The sequence below is a fragment of the Mesoplodon bidens genome (genome assembly GCF_964165515.1).
Source record: "Mesoplodon bidens genome assembly, chromosome: 11".
Lineage (NCBI taxonomy): Eukaryota > Metazoa > Chordata > Mammalia > Artiodactyla > Ziphiidae > Mesoplodon > Mesoplodon bidens.
In genome coordinates, this window is record NC_138167.1 from 73362260 (window position 1) to 73386802 (window position 24543).

At 42.7% G+C, this 24543-nt stretch overlaps 1 protein-coding gene across 1 annotated transcript in view; it reads right to left on the reverse strand.

The window, feature by feature from the left end:
* The window catches only part of RFX4 (regulatory factor X4), a gene marked incomplete at both ends in the record, with an annotated part of 169765 nt that overhangs the window by 92508 nt on the left and 52714 nt on the right, over positions 1–24543 (reverse strand). Inside the window, 2 exons of the mRNA XM_081249530.1 lie at positions 6810–6933; positions 21496–21556. Of these exons, the coding sequence (XP_081105656.1) occupies positions 6810–6933; positions 21496–21556 (185 nt within the window). The remainder of the gene's footprint in view (positions 1–6809; positions 6934–21495; positions 21557–24543) is intronic.

Sequence of the window (24543 nt, forward strand, 5' to 3'; positions counted from 1 at the left end):
AGATCTGAGGGGAAATTTCTCAATTGCAGTGACCAGTGCACTTGACCCCGAGAGACAGAGAGGCCGAGACTTCACTCCCAAATTTGATCATATGGAGGTGTCCAGGTGACTGCTAATGACAACACCAAAGTCAAAAGGACAACTGTTTACACAAAACCTGCCTCTACACATACGGACCGTACCCCCAAAATAAGTTGCTCTGTGTAAATGAGACAGTTAACTACATGGACTCTAGAGCCAGACTTCTCAGGGTCACATTCTGAGTCACACATCTACTTACTGGCTGTTTGACCTTGGGCAAATTACCTAACTTCTCTGGGACTCAGTTTACCCATGTATGAAATGGGGATAATAGTTTCTACCTCATAGAGTTGTTTGGGGGATTAGACAAGGTTGACCTATGTCAAGTGCTTAGAATAGTGCCAGGTAATAGAAAGTACTGTGTAATTGTTGGCTATTTTTATTAATTTTATTAAACATCTGTGAGTGCTGCATTCATAATTAGATATAGCTAGACACTTCTAATATCTGTTAAAAAGAATTGTCTTTAATAAGCTTGGGTAATTTATCTGAGTATGATGTCATGTGTAGGCCAATTCTGATATTACCTTGTGTTTGTTTCAATTTACAGTTCCGTTGCTCTCTAAACATTTATTTCACTGCTTTTGCTGGAGAACTAGGGGTATCATTTTGGAAGTGTTTTTTCTCACCCTGACAAGCCTGGAGGCACCAGTAGCAGGAAGGAAAGGTTAGGGAAGAGCAGAAGGTCCGACCACTCTCCCCTCCCCCACTGCAGGTCCACAGGCCACACGTGGTCAGTCCTGAGGTGGGGGGGGAGGGGAGGAGTCTTCAAATGGATGAGAGACTATAGGTTTCAACTAGAGCACTGGACTGGACTTTAGTGTCTACAAGAGCACCTAAATTATTGAAAAGAGGCTTGTTTTTTGTTTTAACATCTTTATTGGAGTATAACTGCTTTATAATGGTGTGTTAGTTTCTGCTGTATAACAAAGTGAATCCGCTGTACATGTACATATATCCCCATATCTCTTCCCTCTTGTGTCTCCCTCCCTCTCACCCTCCCTATCCCACCCCTCTAGGTGGTCACAAAGCACTGAGCTAATCTCCCTGTGCTATGTGGCTGCTTCCCACTAGTTATCTATGTTACATTTGGTAGTGTATATATGTCCATGCCTCTCTCTCACTTCGTCCCAGCTTACCCTTCTCCCTCCCCATGTCCTCAAGTCCATTCTCTACGTCTGCTGAGGCTTGTTTTTATAATCAATAACCGAAAAGCTATTAAACCTGCCACAAAACCATCAGGGGTCAGGGAAGGGAGTTTGGCCGTAACATGGTTGAGGAACAAAGCAAAGCCATTTTCTGTTTGCACATCACCAAGGTGGGCCTGTTCCATACCCATCACACTCGTGGGGGCTCCTCTGGGCTTCTCTAAGAATAAAAGCATAACACGAGGCATTCAGAGAGCTGGTCAGAACACTCCAGCATAAGGCCAGAGCCACAGGGTGAATCCTCAGCGGAGAAGCAAGAGCGGTGGGCAGTGGGAGGTCAGCTGGAAAGCACAGTCCTTCAGCCAGTGTGGACAGAGATCCAGAGGGTCTCCCCCCAAACCCACCACCGGACCCCTTTCCCCCAGCGTATGGACGACGGTCACAGCACAGGACACTGATAGCTGGGAGGAGCCTTCAGAGAGCACCAGCTGGTCAAAAAGACTCCTGTTGCCTTTCCTCTAGATACCCTCCCCCACTGTCCCCTCTCCCGACCCTGGAGGAGTCCGAAGAGGAGAGAAAGAGTCCCCCCTTCCCTTTCACAGAGCAAATTCAGAGGCATCATGAGGGGAGGTCTGACTTCCATGTGAGACAGAAGTTTTACATTGGACAGAACTGGGCTTTTTCATAGCTGAGAATGAGTTTTAATTATCCAGCCAAGACTGATATGATGGCTGATCACGGTCTGATGCTGTGGGATTGCCCTGCGATGTTGTCAGAGGGCAGAGCAGGAAGGACGGACAGAGGACTCTGAAGGCAGCTCTTTAAAGTAAGTGAAAATACAACCAGTTTCCACTGGCACCTCAACAAGTTCATCCCAACTCAGCAAATGGACTAATGGAAAGTGGATACAATGCCAATTTCATATGGTGACCATAAGGCTTAAACAAATTGCCATATGTCAAACAATTCATGGTGTTCTTAGCAAACAGCAATAATATAAATCATTCAATCTTCAAATATCTGAAGATCTATTATGTGCCAGGTACTATTCTGGGGCTAGGGATGCATAGTGAACAAAAAGGTCCTCATGGAGCTTCCATTCTAGAGAAAGAGATGGACAAAACACAAGCAACTAAAAAATATATATGTTACATAGTTATTAGTTACATGTATTAATAATTATATATTATATGTAATAAAATATATAGATAACACTACAATATATAGATAACTATACATATATATTAGTAACATCATATATATATAGTAGTTCAGACAGTGATAAGTGCTATAAAGAAAAAGTATGGTAAGAAGATAGAGGAGTTAGAACGGAATGCAGCCAATTTTAGAAAATAGTGATTTCTTCCATTGATAGAGAACTTTACAGTTTTAAAAAACATTCTCATAAGCACTGTCTCATTTTATCCCTAGAGTAATTTGGGATACTTCCCATCTAAAGGTAAGGAAATAGGAGCTCTGAAAAGTTAAGTGACTCCAAGTTGGGTGACCTTTCATCACCCCAGCCAACAGCAAAAGCAGGCACAAGAAGTTAGTTCAGCTAGCAGCCTCAGCATGCTCTGCAATTCCGAAATTAATTCCAGGACCCAAAGTCAATACAACATTACTGGAAGCTAGTGCTTTTGGAGCTTGCCCACGGTGTTGGAGAGGGGATTTTTATTTCAGATCTTACTTGCAGCAAAGCAATCGCTGCCATCCACTTTATCAAGAACAGGACCCCAGCCATGGGGACAGCTTTACCACTGATGTCTGTTTCACTTCGGCCCACTTGCAAGCCAGGTGGGAAGACAAACACCAATCTAATTTTTCTCTAAAACCTAAGCTGAAATAGTGAACTTTGCCTGCTCTGAGTTAAAAGTTCAGAGATGAATCATAAGTTTGGACGGATCGGCTCAAAGGAAGACTGTCCATGATTACACTCCAAGGTTTTAGAGAACTAGTCCCTTTTTCTCTCAAGGAGATGGCAGCTGCAGTGTGCTGGGAGCCCTCAGGAAGGGAAAATGTGTCTGGGATTTCAATTCAACAAGCTCAATGCGAAAACCCTCAGCATGTACCTTCTGTCCTCCGTGGCTGGAAGGACAGCCCCAATTTCCAGTGCACTTGAAATCCATGGCAAGGCAGCTGCAGAGAGCTTTTGCATTTGTGCTTTTATTTCCATTAGAGTATTTCCTTGCTTTGGGACTGAAGATAAGACAGAGTTCGGATGCTTTTTTTTTTAACACCCTTATTGGAGTATAATTGCTTTACAATGGTGTGTTCGTTTCTGCTTTATAACAAAGTGAATCAGCTATACATATACATATATCCCCATATCTCCTCCCTTTTGCGTCTCCCTTCCACCCTCCTCATCCCACCCCTCTAGGTGGTCACAAAGCACCGAGCTGATCTCCCTATGCTATGTAGCTGCTTCCCACTAGCTATCTATTTTATTTTAATTAAATTAATTATTATTATTTTTTTTTTTTTTTGCGGTACGCGGGCCTCTCACTGTTGTGGCCTCCCCTGTTGCGGAGCACAGGCTCCGGACGCGCAGGCTCAGCGGCCATGGCTCACGGGCCCAGCCGCTCCGCGGCATATTGGATCTTCCCGGGCCGGGGCAAGAACCCGTGTCCCCTGCATCAGCAAGCAGACTCTCAACCACTGCGCCACCAGGGAAGCCCTATTTATTTATTTTTTTAACATCTTTATTGTAGTATAATTGCTTTACAATGGTGTGTTAGTTTCTGCCATATAATGAAGCAAATCACCTATATATATACATATATCCCCATAGCCCTTCTCTCTCTCATCTCCCTCCCACCCTCCCTAACCCACCCCTCTAGGTGGTCACAAAGCACCGAGCTGATCTCCCTGTGCTATGCAGCTGCTTCCCACTAGCTATCTGTTTTACATTTGGTGGTGTATATATGTCCATGCCACTCTCTCAGTTCGTCCCAGCTTACCCTTGGATGCCTTTTTAAATGACTATTTTGGAAGCATCTGGCACTGTAATTCTTCGTAGAGAGGAAACTTATTATTTGGGAAAATATTCTGAAAAGCCATTTGGATTAAATGTGACTTGTGGGCATAGATATCAGCAGGAAGCGAGGACAGAGGAAATTTGGTGGAGGTTGTCCCATGAAGGAAGGAGAGGGAGAGTGCAAGGGGGCAGCAGGAGGTGGTCGAGGAGGACAGGAGAGGCGGCAGAGCAGAGAGGGCGGGACCAGCTGTGGGGAACTGGCAGGGGGAGGGCCAGGGAGCCCTTTGGGAGGGGGATGTCTGTTCCATGGGACCACGTTTGGGTTGTAAACCACCACTGCACACTTCAGTCTCCTAGGACGCTTTAGTCTACACAGACGCTTTCTGTGGACTGCCTTGTGCAAAGCAAAGAGGACCCTGAGTTTTATCCCTAGCTCATGATGGTACAGAACAGGGCTGTCCACTAGAACTGTCTGTGGAGATGGAAATGTTTTATTTGCACTGTCCAATATGGTAGCCTCTAGTTACATGTGGCTACTGAGCATCTGAAATATGGCTAGTGTGACTGAGGAACTGAATTTTAATTTTGTTTAAGTTAAACAACTGGGTGTGGCCTGAGGCTACTGTACTGAATAGCACAGGTGTGGAGAGAGCGGGTATATGCAGAAAGAGGAGTCCCAAGTCAAGGTGACCCTGAGGATGCAAACACCCTGGGAGTTGCTAAACTCTTGGGGGCAGATTTGAGACTTGAAATAGGAATGGAACTGGGATGCTGGGAGGAGAGGAAGAGTTAAATCGATTTTACCTAGATCACAAGGTCAAGGAAACCCTGAGCTGACAATAGGGTTACAAAAGAATTTGAGAGAAAAAGGAATAGAAGGTCCTTACACAGGCAAATTGGAGTTTCTAGAAATGCTGAATTTTTTTGTTTTTTGGTTTTGTTTTTGTTTCAGAATCTAAGCTAACGAATGGCTATTTGTATCTGTGCACAAGCATCTCATGGAAAATTCATAATAACAGTTGTAATGGCACATGGTAGGTGTTACTAAATATCTGAGCGACCAGATGACTGAGTGTACAGTATCCTACATTAGCCCGCCACCCTCTCAGGTGAATCTTGCAACATCCCAGGAAGAAGGCAGGGGTTAATTCCCATTTCACAGCTGCGAGGACTGAGTCTCAGAGAGGTTAAGTGATAAGTCCAGGAGAGCTAGGATTCTTGGTCTTTTGGTTCACCCAACCTGACTCTCCACTTCGGCCTCTGGGAGGGAGCGTGTAGATGCAACAGAATGTTCCAGGACCCCAGACACAGGACAGGGATACACTCCTGCTGTGCTCTTCCTTCTCCCACTGCTGAGGGGCTCTCAGTGCCCCTTCTCTAGACTGGGAGCCCCTCCACAGCAGGACCCATACCGGGGTCCCTCTGAGTCTCCACTGCCTGACACAGTGCCTGCCACACAGCCAGTCTCAGCCAACACTGCCCCGCTGAAGAAATTAACGAATGAAACAGCAAAGGTGGTTTCACCACTGATTTTTTAAAAAAATTCTTTTCACTTTGGAGAAGGAACATTAACCTATCACACAAGCATTTTTCCCTTCCTAAGTCACCACAGAGCATCTTCCCATTTACTGAGTGGAGCCAATTCTCAGCCACTCAGTTTCAGACTCTCCGGGGTGGTTGGCTCAGGCTTAACATTGCCCTTTGTTTTTTCTTGCTGATGATTTATCTGTTGAGGATCTGAAAAGGGAATTTCTGAAATGTTGACCCCTTCCTGCCATTTCAGTCCTTGTTACGCTTGCACTCAGAAAACTGGTAAGGAATAGTGGTGCAGGACAAGCTTGCCTATTTTTTATTAGCCGATGTGGAAAAATTGTTACACACAGGAAAAAGAAGCTAATAAAAGGAGAAAGAGTTTAGATGTATTGACTCAAATTAAATTGAATATTTTTGGGGTGTAAAAAAATCTAGATCTTTATCAAATAAACACATGATGAGTCTTAAATAGAGTTCCAATAGCCTTCCTTGGCCAGCTGAATATGAATGACCGATGGTAATGATTTTTTGTAGAGAGAGCCCTGAGTGTGGGATGTATTTTAATCATAAGTGGATAGAGAACAGTCAGGCCTGCAGTGATATTACAAACAGTACCATCCCCAGCTGAGGACTCCCAGACCTCCAAGCTATGATACAAGGCCACTTCCCAGTTTCTCTAAGGCTCTCACATTACTAAGCCAAGCAGTTTGCCTGTCCGAGGCTCACTGACATACACATAACACACTTGCAAGTTCAATATTTGCCGCTCAGAGAAAAGAAGTTACTGTCTACAAATTAAGTACCAAGGAAATTCAAGGTAGACATTCACTTTTACTTTATAACATGTCTGAATTGTTTGAAACGTTTAATACTTTGGTATTACTCTGTTTTGGTATTTGGTTTGGTATTACTCTGTTAACAACTGTGAAATTTTTACAGCAAAGTAACCAAAGTATTTACCTTGGTAACCTAAAAAAAAAATTAAATGATTTAAAACATGATTAGGAACTGTGCATAAATTACTTAGAAGTGGGGAAGAAAAGGAAAAAGCCTGGTGAAGTTGGACTCACCTTTCCAAAGCTGGCAGCATTGACAGGCTGGGTGTCATTCTTCTCGCAGAAGTCCAGGTAATGCATGTAGAGGGCACTGCGAGGGATGCAGACCCCTTCTGCAATCTCATAGTTCTCCTCCAGCCTGGGGAAATAAAAGCCCAATGAACAAACCCAAGAAAGAAGGATCCGTTGTCCTCCTCTAGAGCTGGGCAGACCTGAGAAATAACTCTTTTCTTACAGATGGGGAAACCAAGGCCCACGAAGACAAAACAATCTGCCTAAGGTCAGGAATGGAGTTAGCAGGTTAGCAGGATCAGACCCCTGGTCGCTTTGGGTATGACCTCAGGTCACTTTTCCAGTCCAAATTCCCAGTCCCTTTCCTCTGTGTTGTCATTGGCCTGACCACATTCGGGGTGAATCAGATTCCCCCAAACTCCAAAAAATGATAGAGGATATTGCAGGTGCCCCCCTCAGCCAAGCTACCCACTGTGTAGCCATTCCTGATAGGTGTGAAAATCTTGGGGCTTCTTGGCTAACAAGAGCAGCAGAGTGAGACAGCCTGGGAAAACAAATGCCCCAGCACAGGCTGGACAGCTAGACAGCCACTAACCCACTGACTGAGGGAGGTTATATGACTACAGCAGGGAGTTGAACTGCTTGTTTCCTTTAGGCTCACCTTCCCTGCTGTACTGGGATCATATGATTCTACACCCATTACCTTCTTAATGACTATAGGTTAGGGTTTCAGGGTAGGAACTTTTCCATCTGGGTTCAAATCCCAGCCTTATTACTTGCTGGCTTGGTGACCTCCGGTAAGTTACTTAACCTCAGCCCTCAGTTTCCTTTTGGAGGTACTGACCGTAACCGCCTCGCAAGGTTGTCATGTCAATCAGATGTAATGTGTGACATGCATCAGCATGGGACCTGGCACATGGTGAGAGCTTAGTAGGTGTTAGACCTCATTATCGTCCACTTTTCTGCTCCATAAAACATTTTTGGGCACTCAAGATGTCCAGAATTTGTGCTAGATACTGGGAACATAAAAGTAAACTAGATACAGTTTTTTTTTTTCCCTCTTTAACCCAAACACCAGAATGTAGGCACCCAATCATCAAGTTTCCCCTCACCATGTCAGCCGTGAAGAAAACAGAAGACAACAAACAACACACTGGTGTTCATTGTGGATGTAAAGGCCAACAAGCACCAAATTAAACGGACTGTGAAGAAGCTCTATGACATCGACATGGCTAAGGTCAACATCCTGATCAGGCCTGATGGAGAGAAGAAGGCATATGTTTGACTGGCTCCTGACTATGATGCTTTGGATGTTTCCAACAAAGTTGGGATCATCTACAATGAGTCCAGCTGGCTAATTCTAAATATAAAAGTTTTCACTGTTAAAAAGAGAAGAATGTAGGCATCCAAAAGAATCAGGCTCCTTTGTCATGGACACTTTGGAAGGTTAAACATCTCTTCCAACAAAACTGCTGGGGCACGTGACAGTTTGGGGACTTCTCTTTGGGCCCCGCTGCTTTCAGAGTGTGGGGCACACACTGTTCAATAAACTCACCAATAGAAAATATTTCTCCTCTGATTGTGAACTGGATTTTAGGAAACAACCTCAAGTCATTTGGAACCAAGTTTGAGGGCTAAAGTGACTGGAATAACCCTTTTCTCCCAACTGTTTTTCTAGGGGTTCAAAAATAAGGCATGATGCTAAAACAATGAAATGAATGTCCTCAAGTGGCTTCTAACTTTCTCTGAGGGCACTTGCCAAAGAAGTGGTCCAGCGCTGTTGTAACTGAAGTGGAATGAGGACACGGCTTCCCGAGGTGCCCACTTGAAAGGGCAGTGCTCACTCGGCTCATTGCAACATGTGGTTGAAAGAAAATCAGTTCAATCATTTCATATCCAAACCCCACGGATGACGGAGAGGACCAAACAACCCGAGGAACGCTCGGATAAATGAAGATGCCTGTGCTGAGCCGTCCCAGGTAGTCTCACCCACTCCCCTGTCTTCTGGGAAGGGGAACCCTGAGTAACGCCTGACAATTTTTATAAGTGTTCCAGGAAATAGTTTATGCAATCCCTTCTAGGCAACCTAATTCCTTGAGGCTGGGGTGGTGTCTGATTCACTTCTGCATTTTTAAAGTCCAACAGACTCCGTGGCACACAGCAGGTATTCAGTAAATGTTTGATGGATAGATTGTGTCAGTCATATATTCATTCAACAAATATTTACTGATCTCTTATCACCCAACAGGTGCTGGGGATAACCATGGTATGCAAGATAGCCCTTGTTTGCACGTGGAGAACAGATTAGTGGTGGACAGGTGGATAAAGACACAGGTAATCTTCAATTCAACAAATATTTATTGAGTGCCAGGCAGTGTTCTAGACTTTAAGGCAACAGTGGTGAACAAAACAGAGGCCCTGTCCTGAAAGGGCTTACATTCTATGTGTCTCTAACATCATACATTGGAACTCTAAATGTATTTCCCTGTGGGAAAATGGTTTCACATAGAGATTAGGTTTCTTAGGACTATCCTAAGCCTCGGGGCTGGTGTGAATGGGGATCAGCCTTCTAGTTTAGCCTGGACCCCTAAATGCCATTCACAGTATTGTTTCCCTATAAAAGTGAGTTCAAAGGTCCAAATAACCAGCTTATGCACAAACTCGTGGGGGTCATCTGAAAAATGCGGCTTTCACAAAATGGGGTCTCACAAACATTCTTTGTTTGGCCTGAACAGTGTTGGCCCAACTTTAAAAATTCAGGACATTTCACATAAGAATCTGGATTTCTGGCTTCTTTTGAAAAGGCTGAGATCTGGCAACACTGGGCCCATATTCCCGCATGACAATTGGCCAGAGTTACATGTGCCCTCGGGCTGGCCAGAGTCCTCACTCCTTCCTATTTTTCTTACACCCAACCTATTTTCTGTTCCTTGTCTGCCTCCCGTAGGCTCTTGTGTTGACATAAGACACAATCTATGCCCTAGTTCACTTTGCAGTTTATTGTGGGGAGAATAATGCACAGAAATGAGAATATTTAAATACTACAAACCCCCAACCACAGGTGCAGAGGAATGTGGGAAGACAGAGAGATAACTGTGTAGATGGGAACAGATGATTAAGGTTTCATGATGAACTGGAATTAGAACTTTGTAACAACAACAACAGCTAGCATCTGTTGAGCTCTTACTAGGTGCCAGGCATGGGGTATACATTATCTCACAATAACCATTTGATGCCCATATTTTAGATGAGGAAACTGAGGCACAGAGAGCGAAATTCATTTGCCCATGGTCATGCAGCTGGTAAATGGGAGAGTTTGTCTCACTGTGAACCACTGTGGTATTCTGCCATGGGAGATGGAGGGGGTTCCAGGCAAGGAGAACAGCAAGGCTAAGAGACAAACGTGGCTCGAGCTTTGGATGATGGAGACACTGCTCTGAGTGGAGAAGAGGGCTTGTAAAGGAGTATCTAAAAGGAAAGAACCATGGGGGAGGGACATGCCGCATAAGAGAATATGGCTTGGCCTAAGAGTTTAGCAACCTCCAGAGTTAAAGAGTTACTATGAAAGTCTTATTTTCAGAAGGCAATGGAGTGTTACTCAGATAGGATTGAAAAAAATATTCAGAGACAGGAAGACCCGAGTGTTTCCAGGATGCTGTAGGAATAATAATAATGTAATCAAATACAATGGAATACTGCTCAGCCATAAAAAAAGAATGAAATAATGCCATTTTCAGCAACATAGATGGACCTAGAGATTATCATACTAAGTGAAGTAAATCAGAAAGAGAAAGACAAATACCATATGATACCACTTATATGTGGAATCTACAATATGATACAAATTAACTTATTTACAAAACAGACTCACAGACATAGAAAACTTATGGTTAACCAAAGGGGTAAGGGGGTGAGGGATGGATAAATTAGGAGTTTGGGATTAGCAGATGCCAACTAGTATACATAAAATAGATAAAGAAGAAGGTCCTACTGTATAGCACAGGGAGCTATATTCAATATCCTGTAACAAATCATAATGAAAAAATGTGAAAACTAATATATATGTAACTGAATCACTTTGCTGTACACCAGAAACTAACACAACATTGTCAATCAACTATACTTCAATTTTAGAATGTAATCAACAACAGTAACTAGCATTAATTTAAAGTTTAATATGTTGTATTTGCCAGCAATGGATTGAGACTAAAAGAACGTTTTAAAAAAAAAACAACCCAAGTCTCATAGGTTTCCTCTTAAGACGACTGAGAGTGCCACTACGCAATTTCCTTAGAAAGCTTAACTTCAACTCTTTAGGCTACTGTGTTGTGGGATATTTTCCAGTTTAATACATAGACAAGAACAATCTAGGAAGCTGGAACTTTGTGCATAAGCAACTGTGTGCTTTTTGCTTATATTTACTAATGATTTCCTAAAATTAATTTTGGCCAGAAAAATCCATGGACACATTCAACAAACATGCATTTCAAACCATTCAGAATTCATCTTATAAAAAGCATATGATCCTTTAAATTATAGGGAGCCAGTTAAGTTTTTAAAGCATAGGAGTGCCAGGATCAAATTTATTCTCTGGAATGGTCACCTTGGCACCTCTATGGTGAGTGGACAAGGAACACTAGTGAAGACTGGCACATAGTGGCTGACTAGGTAGTACCTGTAGAATGAATGAGTGAATGAACGAACAAATGAGATTAGTTTGGAGCCACGTTAATAGTCAGGGCAGGAAATGATGGAGCATGGATTGAAGGAGTGGCTGTCAGGGCAGAGATAACACCTAGGGTGTGGGTCTCATGCTGCCAGACGTGAGGAGGGTGGGAGCAACCAAAGAAGTCCTCAAGTTCATAACTGGGTTGAATGGGTGAAAGGGGGCTCCATCCCCATGATTAAGAAAAGCTGAGGAGGTGAGTTACAGGGGCAGGAATAATGCTTCCAAATGTTGTGCTAAAGGGCACGGGTTCCCAGATAAATTCCTGGCTCCCCCCTCATTGGTTACTTTACTTAAGCCCCCTGTGCCTCAGTTTCTATTTGTTGTTTGTATGGTTTGTTTGCTCACTAAATCTGGTCAAGAAATCAGGATTAAATACAAGATCAAGTTTAAAATACATCCCATTAAATGAATCCATAGCTGCAACAAACTATCAATATTTGAATCATATGGGTGTAAGTCACAGTTCACACAGGCTGAGCTAATTAAGCAGGTACCTGCCAAAGGCCAGGGCCTTCTAAATAACTATATTCTTATCCACGTTTTGTTTCTCTTACTGGAGCTTCTTTGCCTCAAGGTATCTAGGTGGCTTATGACTATGAAGCATTTTAATAAGCTTTATGAGTGAAGACACGTAATTGGAGTTAAGGGCAACTTTGACGCTTGATGAGTTTCTACAGGAATAGCATCATGACACCTTTCCCCAAACCTTCTTACAAACTCCAGAGGGTCCGTGCATGTACTGAAGTTGCTAATTGAAATGCCAGCTTCCTGACCAAGGCATAGCAGAAAGGCAGTTAATTATTTCTCTTCATATCTGATGAAATTTCCCCTTTTCCTCCACACTTTTACAGGACATCATTAGTCTGACATGGCGAACAATACTCCATTATACCTGGATATATTTTTTTTAATGATCACAAAAACATTCTCCACGTCTTCCATTTTCTGATCTTCTATTTAACAACTTGATCATATTTGAATTGAGCCTATCCTATTATGGAGAGATAATGACCTCGGTCCACTAGCCAACATGAGTCATTATCTGCAGTATACATTTTTAAAAGACCTCCTCACAAGGCTTCAGCATGTAGCATCCGGGGGCACATGGTGGAAGCTTCGCATTACTGCTTTACAGTGAAGAGCAGATGTCTCAGCGCATAGCATAATTTCTCCCTCTGCTCTCGTTTTAAACTTATGTTTTCTTATATGTTCACATGCGCTTTCAGTCCAGCCTCCACTTCTCGAGTCCTTGTAGACATGTCTGGGACAGAAACTTTTTTCTTCTATTTTACCCAAAGAAAAGAAAACAGGATTTTTTTTTTACTTGCTAAACATTATAATTTATTACTGAGGTTATCAGAGAGATCTGAGACTGCAAAATATGTGAGAAAAAAAAATCTGGCCAAACAACCAGAGCCAGACAATAGTCTAAACCCTTCAGTGGCTCCCCTCTGCCTCTCACAGAAGTTCAAGTTCCTTACCTTGGCACCCAAGGCCCCCTATCTCTCTGACCCTGACTACTTCTTCTCCAGGCTTCTCTGGCCTCACTCCCCTAGACATACACTTCTCTCCAGCTGGCGGGACTGTCTGCCATTCCTCAAACATATCTTGCCATGTTCCCCACTACGGTACACGTTCCCTGGCCTTCCCACCATGGGAGGGCACCCCTCTGCTGGGCCTCACCCTTCAAGGCTCAGCTCAAATTTCTCTTCCACAAAACTGTGCTTAATTTCCACCCAGCCCCAACTGCTGATCACCCCTTAATCATTTCTTCCTTGATAAATTCACGTATTCATTCGTTTGATAACATGTAGAGTGCTGAGTTATGTCTGTAGAGGAAAACACCTTGACTGAACAGACACATCTTCTCCTCCTAAAGCTCTCACAGCCTCCTGGGGATTTCCACAGCTCTTCCGAACACCTTCACTGAGAGACAGTGGTTTTACAGTCAGGGATCACTGAGTCTGAATCCTCCTCCACCACTTGCAAGCACTACATCTCAGGTATGTTACCTGAGCTCTCAGACTCTTGCTTCCTTCATCTGTAAAATGAGGGAAACGATACCCAACATCCATCTCCCAAGGTTGCTGTGTGGGTTAAACAAGAATCCAAGCACAGCCTTCAGCCCTCCAGCTGGCATATGCACATCACTCAATGGAGGGTAACCATTGGTATCATTCTATCTTAGTGCAGAATATTCAGGTAACACTTCACATCTTAGACTGAAAGTCCTTTGAAGGCAGGGACCAAACCACACTTCTATTTATGCCAGCATAGTTCCTAGCACTGTGACCTGAACACAGTCAGTAACAGTGTGGAAGGAAGGAGGCGGGTGGGGTGGGGGTGGAGGGCGAGGGCTGGGGGCAAGGAAGGAAAGCAGGCTTTTGCACAGATCAAAAAAAAAATTAAAAAAAATCTTAACACCTGGGGGTTTAAAGGAAAAGCCTGTTTATATTAACAGATCTGATTTATATTTCCAAGCGCCTACTCTTGTGCCAGAGATGTTCATATTTGCTATCACTACTCCCACAAATCGGTAACTTTATCTCCATGACGTGGAGGAAGAAATGGAGAGTTGGGGAGGCTAAGTGACTTGCTCCAAACTACTTGGCTAGGAAAAGCCTGCCTTGGAGTATGAACTCAGGGACGATGCTTCTAAAGCTCTCACTCTGTGCTAGGGACTGACATCCATGTGCTCAGGGAGTCAGCATTACCTATTGAGCACCTACTATGCGCCAGGCAGCGCAGAATACAGCAGTGAACGAGAAGACGCAATCCCCACCATCGCCTTTAGGAAGCTGACAGTTTCTCAGAAGGAAGATGGGAACCAAGGAGAGAACACCACCAGATGATAAATAAGTACAAAATGGTGGCATTTGGCTCATGTGGGCTCAGATTCTACAGAAGGCCAAAACAAAGAAACAAAAACCACCCAATCTATTTTATTAAACTGCAACAATTAAACCCGCAATTTGCTGCTGGGTAGACAAACACGAGTTCAGGTGGGTCCCTGGTGTTTCTCCTAGGACCTCGCTGGCCCCGCCTCCCCTTGGCTGAGGGTCTTCTTAGGAGTCAGGCATTTCCCCCACGTGGGTGGAGTGAGACTGGGACCATCTGCTGCGTTGAGTTGCCTGCCTGGTTTTCCTCCTCTTCCAGTAGGGGTAATAATCCTGCCTCCTCTACCCAGTTTTCGTGAGATCCAGTGAGCTCAGCCAGCAACATCAGCTGGGGTAAGCCTGGCACACCAGGGGTATTGGCTCAACCTGTAAGTTTGGTCCCTGCTCAGCCATGGACTGAATCAGGGATTTATTTCTGCCATTGTAATGACTCAACTGGACCAGAATCTACAGTAATCTAATCCACATCTTGTGCTTTGCCTACAAGCTACCAAATTGGTGTTCCAGAAAGGCCTGGGATTAGCCAGCTTCTGGCATCCCTCTGTTCATTTTTTGATTAATCAAGTCCTTTTCTTTTTTTTTCTTCCTTTTTTTTTTTTTGGACAAAAACTAGGCAGTATAGTAGCAGAGTGTCACAAGTTCTGTGCTGCTAACCCACCTGTCGGGGCCTAGGCTAGAGGTTGGCAGCCAGAGCACTGGTGGCCCCGAATGGCAGCGAGGGGATTTTGGCACCATCCTCTACCATAAACCATCCCCTTCAATCTTCCCTTTCCATCTCTTCCCTGCCTCTACTCATCTCCACTTCACCGTTACAAATAGGGCTGCAAAGAACATCTTCATATGTGTCTCCGTGCATACCTGGGGGAGTGTTTCTCCATGTCAGTATCCAGGAGTGGATGCACATACTAAAACGTTAATAGGATGCAAAATTGCCCATTCAAATGGCTTTACCATTTTATACCTTCACTCACAAACAAACTATTTTCTAAAAATAAGAACCTAGCTCTACAACATAGCATCTCATTCTCTGAGACATTTACACCCTTCACGTTGTCCTGCTTAAGCTACCTTTCTCCATCTCTGGCTGAGGACTTCTAGCGGGACACAGTCATACCTATTGGCACTATATGTCACTTCTGGTTACATTCAGAGCTAAAAATGTTTAGCCTCCCTTTCTGGAGTGAGGTGGACTAACTCATACTATGAAAGCAAATAAGGTTATGCCACCATTGAATAAAGAATTAAATCAGAAATGGGTGCACAACTTCAGGTATTGGTGACATCCCGTGGGTCTGGTCTAGCAGCTGTGGCCGGGTCTAAAACGTCACCACACTTCTTTGGCACAGTACCCAGCCCAATTTTCTACCTCTGGCCTCCGAGAACATTTTAAAGAGAAACATTGAATTTATTTTGTTTCATATTGATTTGAAATATTGAAAGCCTAGCAATCACCCAAGCCTCATTTTAATTTTTTCAAAAGAAAGGAAAATGTCTCCCACGAAAGTGACAATTTGGTCTTCAATCCTCTTCCTTGGGGGAAGGGCCTCCCTTTCCCTGGAAACTGCAGACAGGGAAGTGTCTCCCCCCTGATGGCACACAGGAGCTCAGAGTGACACTGTCAACAAGAGAGGTGTGTGAGAGGGCGGGGCAGTAGAGGTGGACACGTGCTGGCAGCGAGTAGGCCAGGACAGCAGACAGGCTGCTTTCCCTGCCGAAATCCTCTTTGTGAATAGAGGTTATTGTGTGGCCAGGATTCCAGCAGGGCTCACCATCCCCAGTGGGTTGGGCTTTACTAACCTCACGACCAAGGATGCTGGAAAGTGCTTGGCGGAAGGCATTTGACAATATTTGCCTGTTTTCTGCTGGGAACTGCCTCCAGATCACGTGGCCCTGCTTATTTTCGGCTGCTTGGCTGTTGTATTATTTGTTCTTAGAGTGGGAATGGTCTCTGGGGTGATGGGGAGGGGCTCTCGGCAAGGTGGGGGAAGGCAGAGAGGCAAATAGCTCCTAAACCAATTCCAGGAACAAGCCAAGCATCCCGGGAGAACTGGGCACTATCAGGCCAGTGGCTACCACCTTGGCGGTGAGGCCAAGGTCCTTTCCTGGGGCTGCCTGCTACCCCTGGAGAGAGGGGACAACGTGAAGGATATAGATGCCTTGGAGGATGAGATGCCGTGTTGTGGAGCTAGGTTCCTATTTTTTAAAAAACAGCATTTTGTATACTTAGGCTGAATATAAAATGGTAAGGCCATTAGAGTGGGCAATTTTGCAATCCTGTTAACATTTTCTGTGCGCCCAGCACTTCCACTGCCTGATACCCATACAGAAGAAACACTTCAGCAGGTGTGTGAGGGGACATATGAAGATGTTCTTTGGGACTTTATGTGTAAAGGCAAAGATGAGATTTGGACACAACCTAAATGTCGGTCTAAGAGGGAAAAGGCGAACTGAATTCTCCTGCTGTCTTACATGAAATTCTGTGCAGTGGTTAAAATGAGGTTGTTCTTTGGGGACTAATCTGGGTATAGCTTCAGGATATTCGACTAAGGAGAGAAAGCAAGCTGTGGATCAAGACAGTGTGACAGGTTGTGGAACAATATTTTTAGTGTTCTATGTCTGTATTCTTTTTATAAAGGAGAAAATACTAAATAAAAAACCACAATTCAGAAACGTCTATCAGTACATATGCATGTAAATGCATAGGCAAGGGACAGTAAAAAAAATATATATATATATATATATATATATACACACACACACGCATGTATGCACACCCACACACATACATATTTCTTTCTCACTGGTAACAGTGCTGCTCTGGAGGAGGTGGACTTTAACCTTATCTGTAATGTTTTCCTTTCAAAATAAGGAAATGTATTTTGTGTAAATAAAATAAAATGTAAATGTAAATGTGTATTTGTTGAATTTATTTGCACCTTGCCTTTTTCTAAAAAGCTAACAAAATAAACACAAAAAGAAGAAAATTAGACAAAGGAAAGATATTAAAAAGTATATAGGGCTTCCCTGGTGGCACAGTGGTTGAGAGTCTGCCTGCTGATGCAGGGGACACAGGTTTATGCCCCGGTCTGGGAAGATCCCATATGCCGCGGAGCAGCTGGGCCCGTGAACCATGGCTGCTGAGCCTGCGCGTCTGGAGCCTGTGCTCCGCAACGGGAGATGCCACAACAGTGAGAGGCCCGCGTACCACAAAAAAAAACAAAAAACAAAAACAAACCAAAAAAAGTATATAAACATCAGACTTAGCTCTGAACTCCCTGGCAGCCAGAGCAAAGAGGAGACATATGGTATAAATTATATCACTTTCCCTTGTAGAGTGGAGGGTGCATCCAGTTCCTTTTGAGAGACAAAGTTTTTATACTGAAAGTCTAGTCTAAAAAAGTTTACTCATGTGGAACTTGATATAGGATGTCACGTGTCCTCCACCATGGTTTTAAGCATGACTCTGTCCCTAAGTTTAGAGAAATGTCCTACTTTTTCTTCCCTGCTATTTACATACTCCCCTGCCTCCTTCCCCCACCTCATCTGTACTGCTGTCTTCCTTGCTGGCTATGCTCCAACCACACGGGACACCTTCTGCAGTTCCTTGAACAAGCCCAGCCTGCTTCCAGCCTGGAGAGAGTGGAGGATACTGTGGTCTGTACCCAGGTTACCTTTCAGGACTGAGGCGTTCTTCTCCACCGCTGAGACGCTGATTGCTGAGGCTGAATCCTTCCTGGGGAGTTGTCCTCAGCAGAATGGGAACTGCCTCGCCCAAAGTTATGCCCCCTCACAGGGCTGGAAGGGGAGGGTGGGATGAACTGGGAGATTAGGTTTGACATAAATGCACTACCATGTGTAAAACAGATAGCTAGTGGGAACCTGCTGTGTAGCACAGGGAGCTCAGCTCGGTGCTCTGTGATGACCTAGATGGGTGGGATGGGGGCAGGGGGGAGGCCCAACAGGGAGGGGATATAGGTATACATATAGCCGATTCACTTCACTGTACAGCAGAAACTAACACAACATTGTAAAGCAATTATACTCCAATAAAAAATTAAAAAAAAACACCAAAGTTATATCCCCTCTCCCTGGTGGCAAACTACCTGCAGTGATGAGCAAGATGGGGGAATAAAAACCTGAATCCATTGCCTCAATTCATCTCTGAGGCCCACCCTGGCTTCAGAACTCCCTGTGAGATCACTGAAGCCTCTACCGTAGCCTCCTCCCAGCCCGAGACCCCCTCTGCCGATCCCCTCGTCCCCTCATGGTGTCAATACTGGGTGCCTTACCTAATAGGCCACCTGTAGGCATGGCTCAGAGTCTGCCTCTGGGAGAGCTTGACCTGCAATGTTCCCTCTGCCTAGAACGTTTCCCTGATTTTAACATCGTCATGGTGTTGGAGGACTTCTTGTCATACAAATGTCCACTTAAATATCACCTCCTAAGGGAAGTTTTCCCTCACCATTCAACCTAAAATAGCCTCCTCATCAGCCAGTTCTAATTCTCCACACAGTACTTATCTGTATCTAATACATTCCTTGTTTATTTATTTATCATTAATATAATAATTTTTTAAATTATCACCCAACTTTTTCTCTCATCAGCCCCTATTCTTGGTCTGTCTTATCTACCAGTGCATTCCCAGGGCCTAGAATAGGGCCTAGCAAACAGTAGGTGCTCAGTAAACATTACTTAAATGAGTTAATAACTAAAATTCTATCTTAAAAATATAATATAAAGGGAACTAGAGGACAATTTGATGTTTGAACAATTTGTTGCCTTTTGATAATAATACTCAAATTTATACATTTTCAAACCTGATCTGACTCTGAAAACAGATTTTTTTCATTAAAACAAATCCACTGCCTAACTCTGTGAATTGGAGGATGAAATTTCTTCCAGAATGATCTATGTGACCTTTTGTTTAGAAAAACCGATATTTTGTATAGAATTACGTACAGTAGAAGGAGAACTGACAATGCATATGTCAGGAAGGAGGGAAGCCCTATTCTGGGATGTCCTTGTGGGACTCAGAAGGAAGAGGTCTGCTGAGCGATCCATGGCTGCTAAGATTTACCTAGCACCCACCCTACACCAGACACTGTTCAAGCACTCTGTATATACGAACTCACTTCCTCTTTGTGACTACCCCAGAAGGCAGTGGTCCCCAACCTTTTTGGCACCAGGGACCCGTTTCATGGAAGACAATTTTTGCATGGATGGGCGGGCGGCGGGGGGATGGTTCAGGCGGTAATGCGAGCGATGGGAGCGGCACAAAAAGCTTCACCTGCCACTCACCTCCTGCTGGGCAGCCGGGTTCCTAACAGGCTGCAGACCAGTACCGGTCTGCGGCCCGGGTGTTGGGGACCCCTGATATAAGGTAAATACTACTGCCATCTCTATTTTACAGGTAGACTGAGGCACAGAGAGGTGAAGGACCTTGCCCAAGGTCACACAGCTAGAAAAGCAGAGCTGGGAGTTATTTCCTGGCAGTGTGATTTAAGAGATTACTCTATCTACAGCCTTGCTGTTGCCAGGCAAATGTCAGAGAATCACAGAAAAACAGACATGAACAAGGTGATTTTCTTCTAGTCCCTTTCAAATGTTTTATTCTGAAATGTACGACATGTTCAGGTTATTAGAGCAAGAGTGTCTGTTGATTCCTAGCATTTCTAGAAACTCCCACTCCCCAAGTCTTTTATGTTGATGCCTCATTCAATGTGCTAGCATTATGAGAATCTGTGTGACCATAATTTGGGGGGGAAGTGTGCAGGGAGAGATTTGACCAGGGAAGTAAAGTAGAATTTTAAATAAAGCAAAAAGCAGCAAATGCAATGAGAAAAAGAATGTAGGGACAAACTGATGGAAACAAGCCAAAAGGCTGGAAATGGAGCTCTTGAACACAACCTCTGCTATCCTTGTAGCAAAACAAGTTGACTACTGAGACTCTTGTTAGAGAAGATTGAGTTACATTTGTGAATGCTTTCTCCCAATGTTGTTTTCCTCTCACCTGTGGGTGGATTAGTCAAAAGAATCTAATATGATTTGCTCATTAAAGCCAATCTGCTTCCTTTTCTGATCTAGTCTCTCTTCTCCATCCTTCCTGATTTTTCTCTTCCTTTCTTCAAAAGCATAGGCTTTGCAATTAAAGTGATCCAGCCAGGTTCCTGCCTCTGCCACTTCATGGCTATGTGTATATTCAGGCAAATGATTTAACTGTCTAAGCTTTATTTTCCTCATCTGTAAAATGGGCATAACAATACCAACTTCACAGTATTGTGAGAATGAAATGAGGCATGTATACAAAGTGCCTAGCATGCAGGCTGGCACACAGTAGATTCATTCCTTTCCCCTCCCCACTTCTCTCTCCTTCCCCTTTGTTCCTTACTTCCTTCAGCTTTGCTGGGCTGAACTAGAGTAGTAATAGCCCTTAACTGACAAGTTCTTCTGAGAGGTGAATCTCAGGTATAGAATAGCTTTGGTGTTCAAAGCTACAACATAATTTCTAAGTAAAATTCTTAGAGGAGAATTTACCTGTAAATACCAAACATGGGTGCAAACACTTAAACAACATCATTAACTATAACATCAAGTCCAGGAATTCCAAATATTAAAGGGAGAGCCACTCAAGTAGATAATTTGTATTAATGTTAAAATAAATGTAGTATAGTTGCAATAAATTATTAATTTATTAAGAGTTCGTTGGTAGGGGTGAACAGACCTATGTTTATATAATTGGCTGCAACATTATTTATTAAAATAATAGACTCTATTAAAATCAATTAATAACATCCATGTAGAATCCAGTCCTTGCCAGTGTTTTGATGATGGAAAAAAAAATCTATTCCCAAATAAAATAAATATGAAAATTCAAATCTCCTGTCTATATCTAAGTTGAGTATTTTATGCATACTTGCAAATTAAACTGATTGCATATGGGCTATTGGATGCCAAGTTATTATGACAATGTTAAAATATCCAAGTAATATGCTGTCCTATCTGTAGGAGGACATAGTTATATGAGCTTCCCATCAAGAGAGAACTTGCTCAGAATGGAACTTACCATTGCAGAGTAGCAGGAGTGGAGTGGGGCTTGGATGCTCTATTATTTTCTTTCTCCTCATCTGTTAAATGAAAGAAAAAGGAGTGAACTTTATTGGAAAACATACAAGGCCTTTCCGCTCTCCCAAGTCTCAAAAGACTACGTTGCCCTCAAATGTTGATGCTTTGAAAGCAATGATATTTTGGCTTTTCTAACATGTTAGATTTATCACGCTTTAATTTTAAAAAAAGGAGAAACTGACTTTTTCGGAAAACTCTTATATCAATTTGTATTTTTATTTGACATAACACATTACAGTTTGAAGAGCTATCTCTCTTCATCACTGAACAATATGACTGCACTCCCCCAGCGTGCTGTGTTCGCAACTGAAGCTGGACCTTTGACACGATGATTTTGACCCTAAGAACACACTGACTTCGTACACTATTTGTTTCTTGTAACTCCAATGGAACAGACAGTTAGTGTAGGGAAGGGAGAGTGTAAGTGTTCAGAAGAATCAGGTTAGCAATACAATAGAATAGGGGTTGGCAAACTTTTTCTGTAAAGAGCCAGTTAGTAAATATTTTAGGATTTGGGAGCCAAGAGGCAAAATCAAAAATATTATGTAATATTTATATAACAAGAGAGAAAACAAATTCCATTTCCATATTGACAAAATTCAAAATATAATACTAGTTGATTATAATTTTTGCAATACAGGTCTATTAATTAAAAATGAAATTAATTTAGGGGAGCAGATAACATTTTTCTTAATTGGTGGTTCAAAGCTCACATTCCCTTTCATCCAACAGATTACAAATATCCATCTATAAAATCATTCTTAGTTTACAGCCCTACGAAAACAGGTGTCAGGCCAGGTTTGGTCTGTGGGTTTCTAGTTTGCAGACCTCTGGAACACAGCAATCTGAACAACAGATCAATCTTTGCATACTTAAGAAGAACTGCTCACGGTTTTATCATGAATTAACTGAGAAATAGATTTAATTAGTTGCATCCAATTCTTAATGAAGATTACTGATAGAAATAACATAAAATTAAATTTCTAGGGAATTCCCTGATGGTCCAGTGGTTAGGACTCCATGCTTCCACTTCAGGGGCGCAGGTTTGATCCCTGGTAGGGGAACTAATATCCTGCAAGCCGCATGGCACAGCAAAAAATAATAATAAATAAAATAATAATAAAATTTCTTGACCCACAAAATCTGACCCAAGAAAACTGGTACAAATAACAGTCTCAAAAGAAAATAATGTTAAAACCTACAAATATAATCAACAAAATTTAATAAGAACATGTAAAACAGTCAATGAAATAAGTCTGTGGTATAAGATTATATGGGAAAGGATCTGTACTTGTGAAAATAATTTAAGTAAAACTACAATGAAAGTGGAAGAAAGTAAAATATACTGCAAATGAAGTAGCTTAATAAAGTTGCCCTCAGAAAACATTTTCTTGATGAAAGCTTATCAGTATTGGTATAATTCTGATTCAAATGTCTGCTCATAAAAACTGTGTAGATATTGTTGTTGCTCATTCAACAATTGTACATACTCACCTTCTTCCTTATTAATAGAATCTGAATTTAAAGGGGACCATGTGTTCACGGAGGGTTATCCCCTCTCAAATCCTAGAGAGATGAATGTTGATTCATTTAAATCTATCATGGTAATTTTATGTCATTTAGCCCCTGATGGATTAGGTGGGGCATGTGACATGGTGATGTGGCCTATCAGATTAAGAAGGAGCCCTCTGGGTGCTTCTGGGAAAGTTATTTTTCCCTAACAAAAAGGAATGGGGGCCTTGATGTCGAATTTCTGGCCTCCAAAACTGAAGGAAGGGAGGGAGGGAGGAAGGAAGGAAGGAAGGAGGGGAAGAAACAAAAGAGACACACTGGTCTGTCCTGCTTTTGAACACAGCTGTGAGTAGAAAATTGGAGCGAAGCAGCAAACTTTCAACTGGGAAAAGAGCAGCCTGAGGACAAAGTCAATGCCAAGCAAGGCAGAGAGAAAAAGGGGGAAAACCTGGGGATTCTGAATGTCATGATGTGCCTCTGATGAACCCACCCTAAAAACTGCTGCCTCTTTATGAGATAATACAATTTTCTGAGTTAATCAATCCTCTTTTCATTGGGTATTCACTTTCTTGCCTCCAAAACCATGTTAAACTGGTACAACACTAACACTAAATGTTCTCAGGCACAAAATGTCCCAATACATGATTGGGCTCAACATCTGTTCATGCTGCTTTGTCAACCTGGAGTTACTTCTAAATGTTTGTCATCCTTTCCAGTTTAGAATATACAACACCACCTCTTCAAAGCCTCCAAGTCAGGAATCATTAATCCTAACTCTGTTCTTCTGTACCCCATTACTTGTCTTTCAGTCGAATGGTTTAGCCATCTGGATCATTATTTCTATGCATATCCATATCCACATCCATCTCTCTGACTTGCGTATCCTACTTAAGAAGATCCTACTTAAGAAGGCAAGGAGGCCTGTTTTCAAACTATATTACAAAGCTATAGTAATCCAAAGAGTAAAATACTGGCATAAAAACAAACACATAGATCAATGGAACAAAACAGAGAGCCCACAAATAAACTCCCACACACAGCCAACTAATTTATGACACAGGAGCCAAGAATATGCAATGGGGAAAGGACAGTCTCTTCAATAAATGGTGTTGGGAAAACTGGACAGCAACTTGCAAAACAATTAAATTGGACCACTATCTTACACCATACACAAAAATTAACTCAAAACCAATTAAAGACTTGAATGTAAAACCTGAAGCCATAAAAGTCCTAGAAGAAAACATAGGCAGTAAGCTCCTTGACATTCATCTTGGTGATGACTTTTTGGATTTGATACCAAAAGCAAAGGCAACAAAAGCAAAAAATAAACAAGTGGGATTACATCAAACTTAAAATCTTCTGCACAGCAAAGGAAATCAGCGACAACAACAAAAAGGCAACCTACTGAATGGGAGAAAATATTTGCAAATCATGTATCTGATAAGGGGTTAATATTCAAAATATATAAAGAACTCAT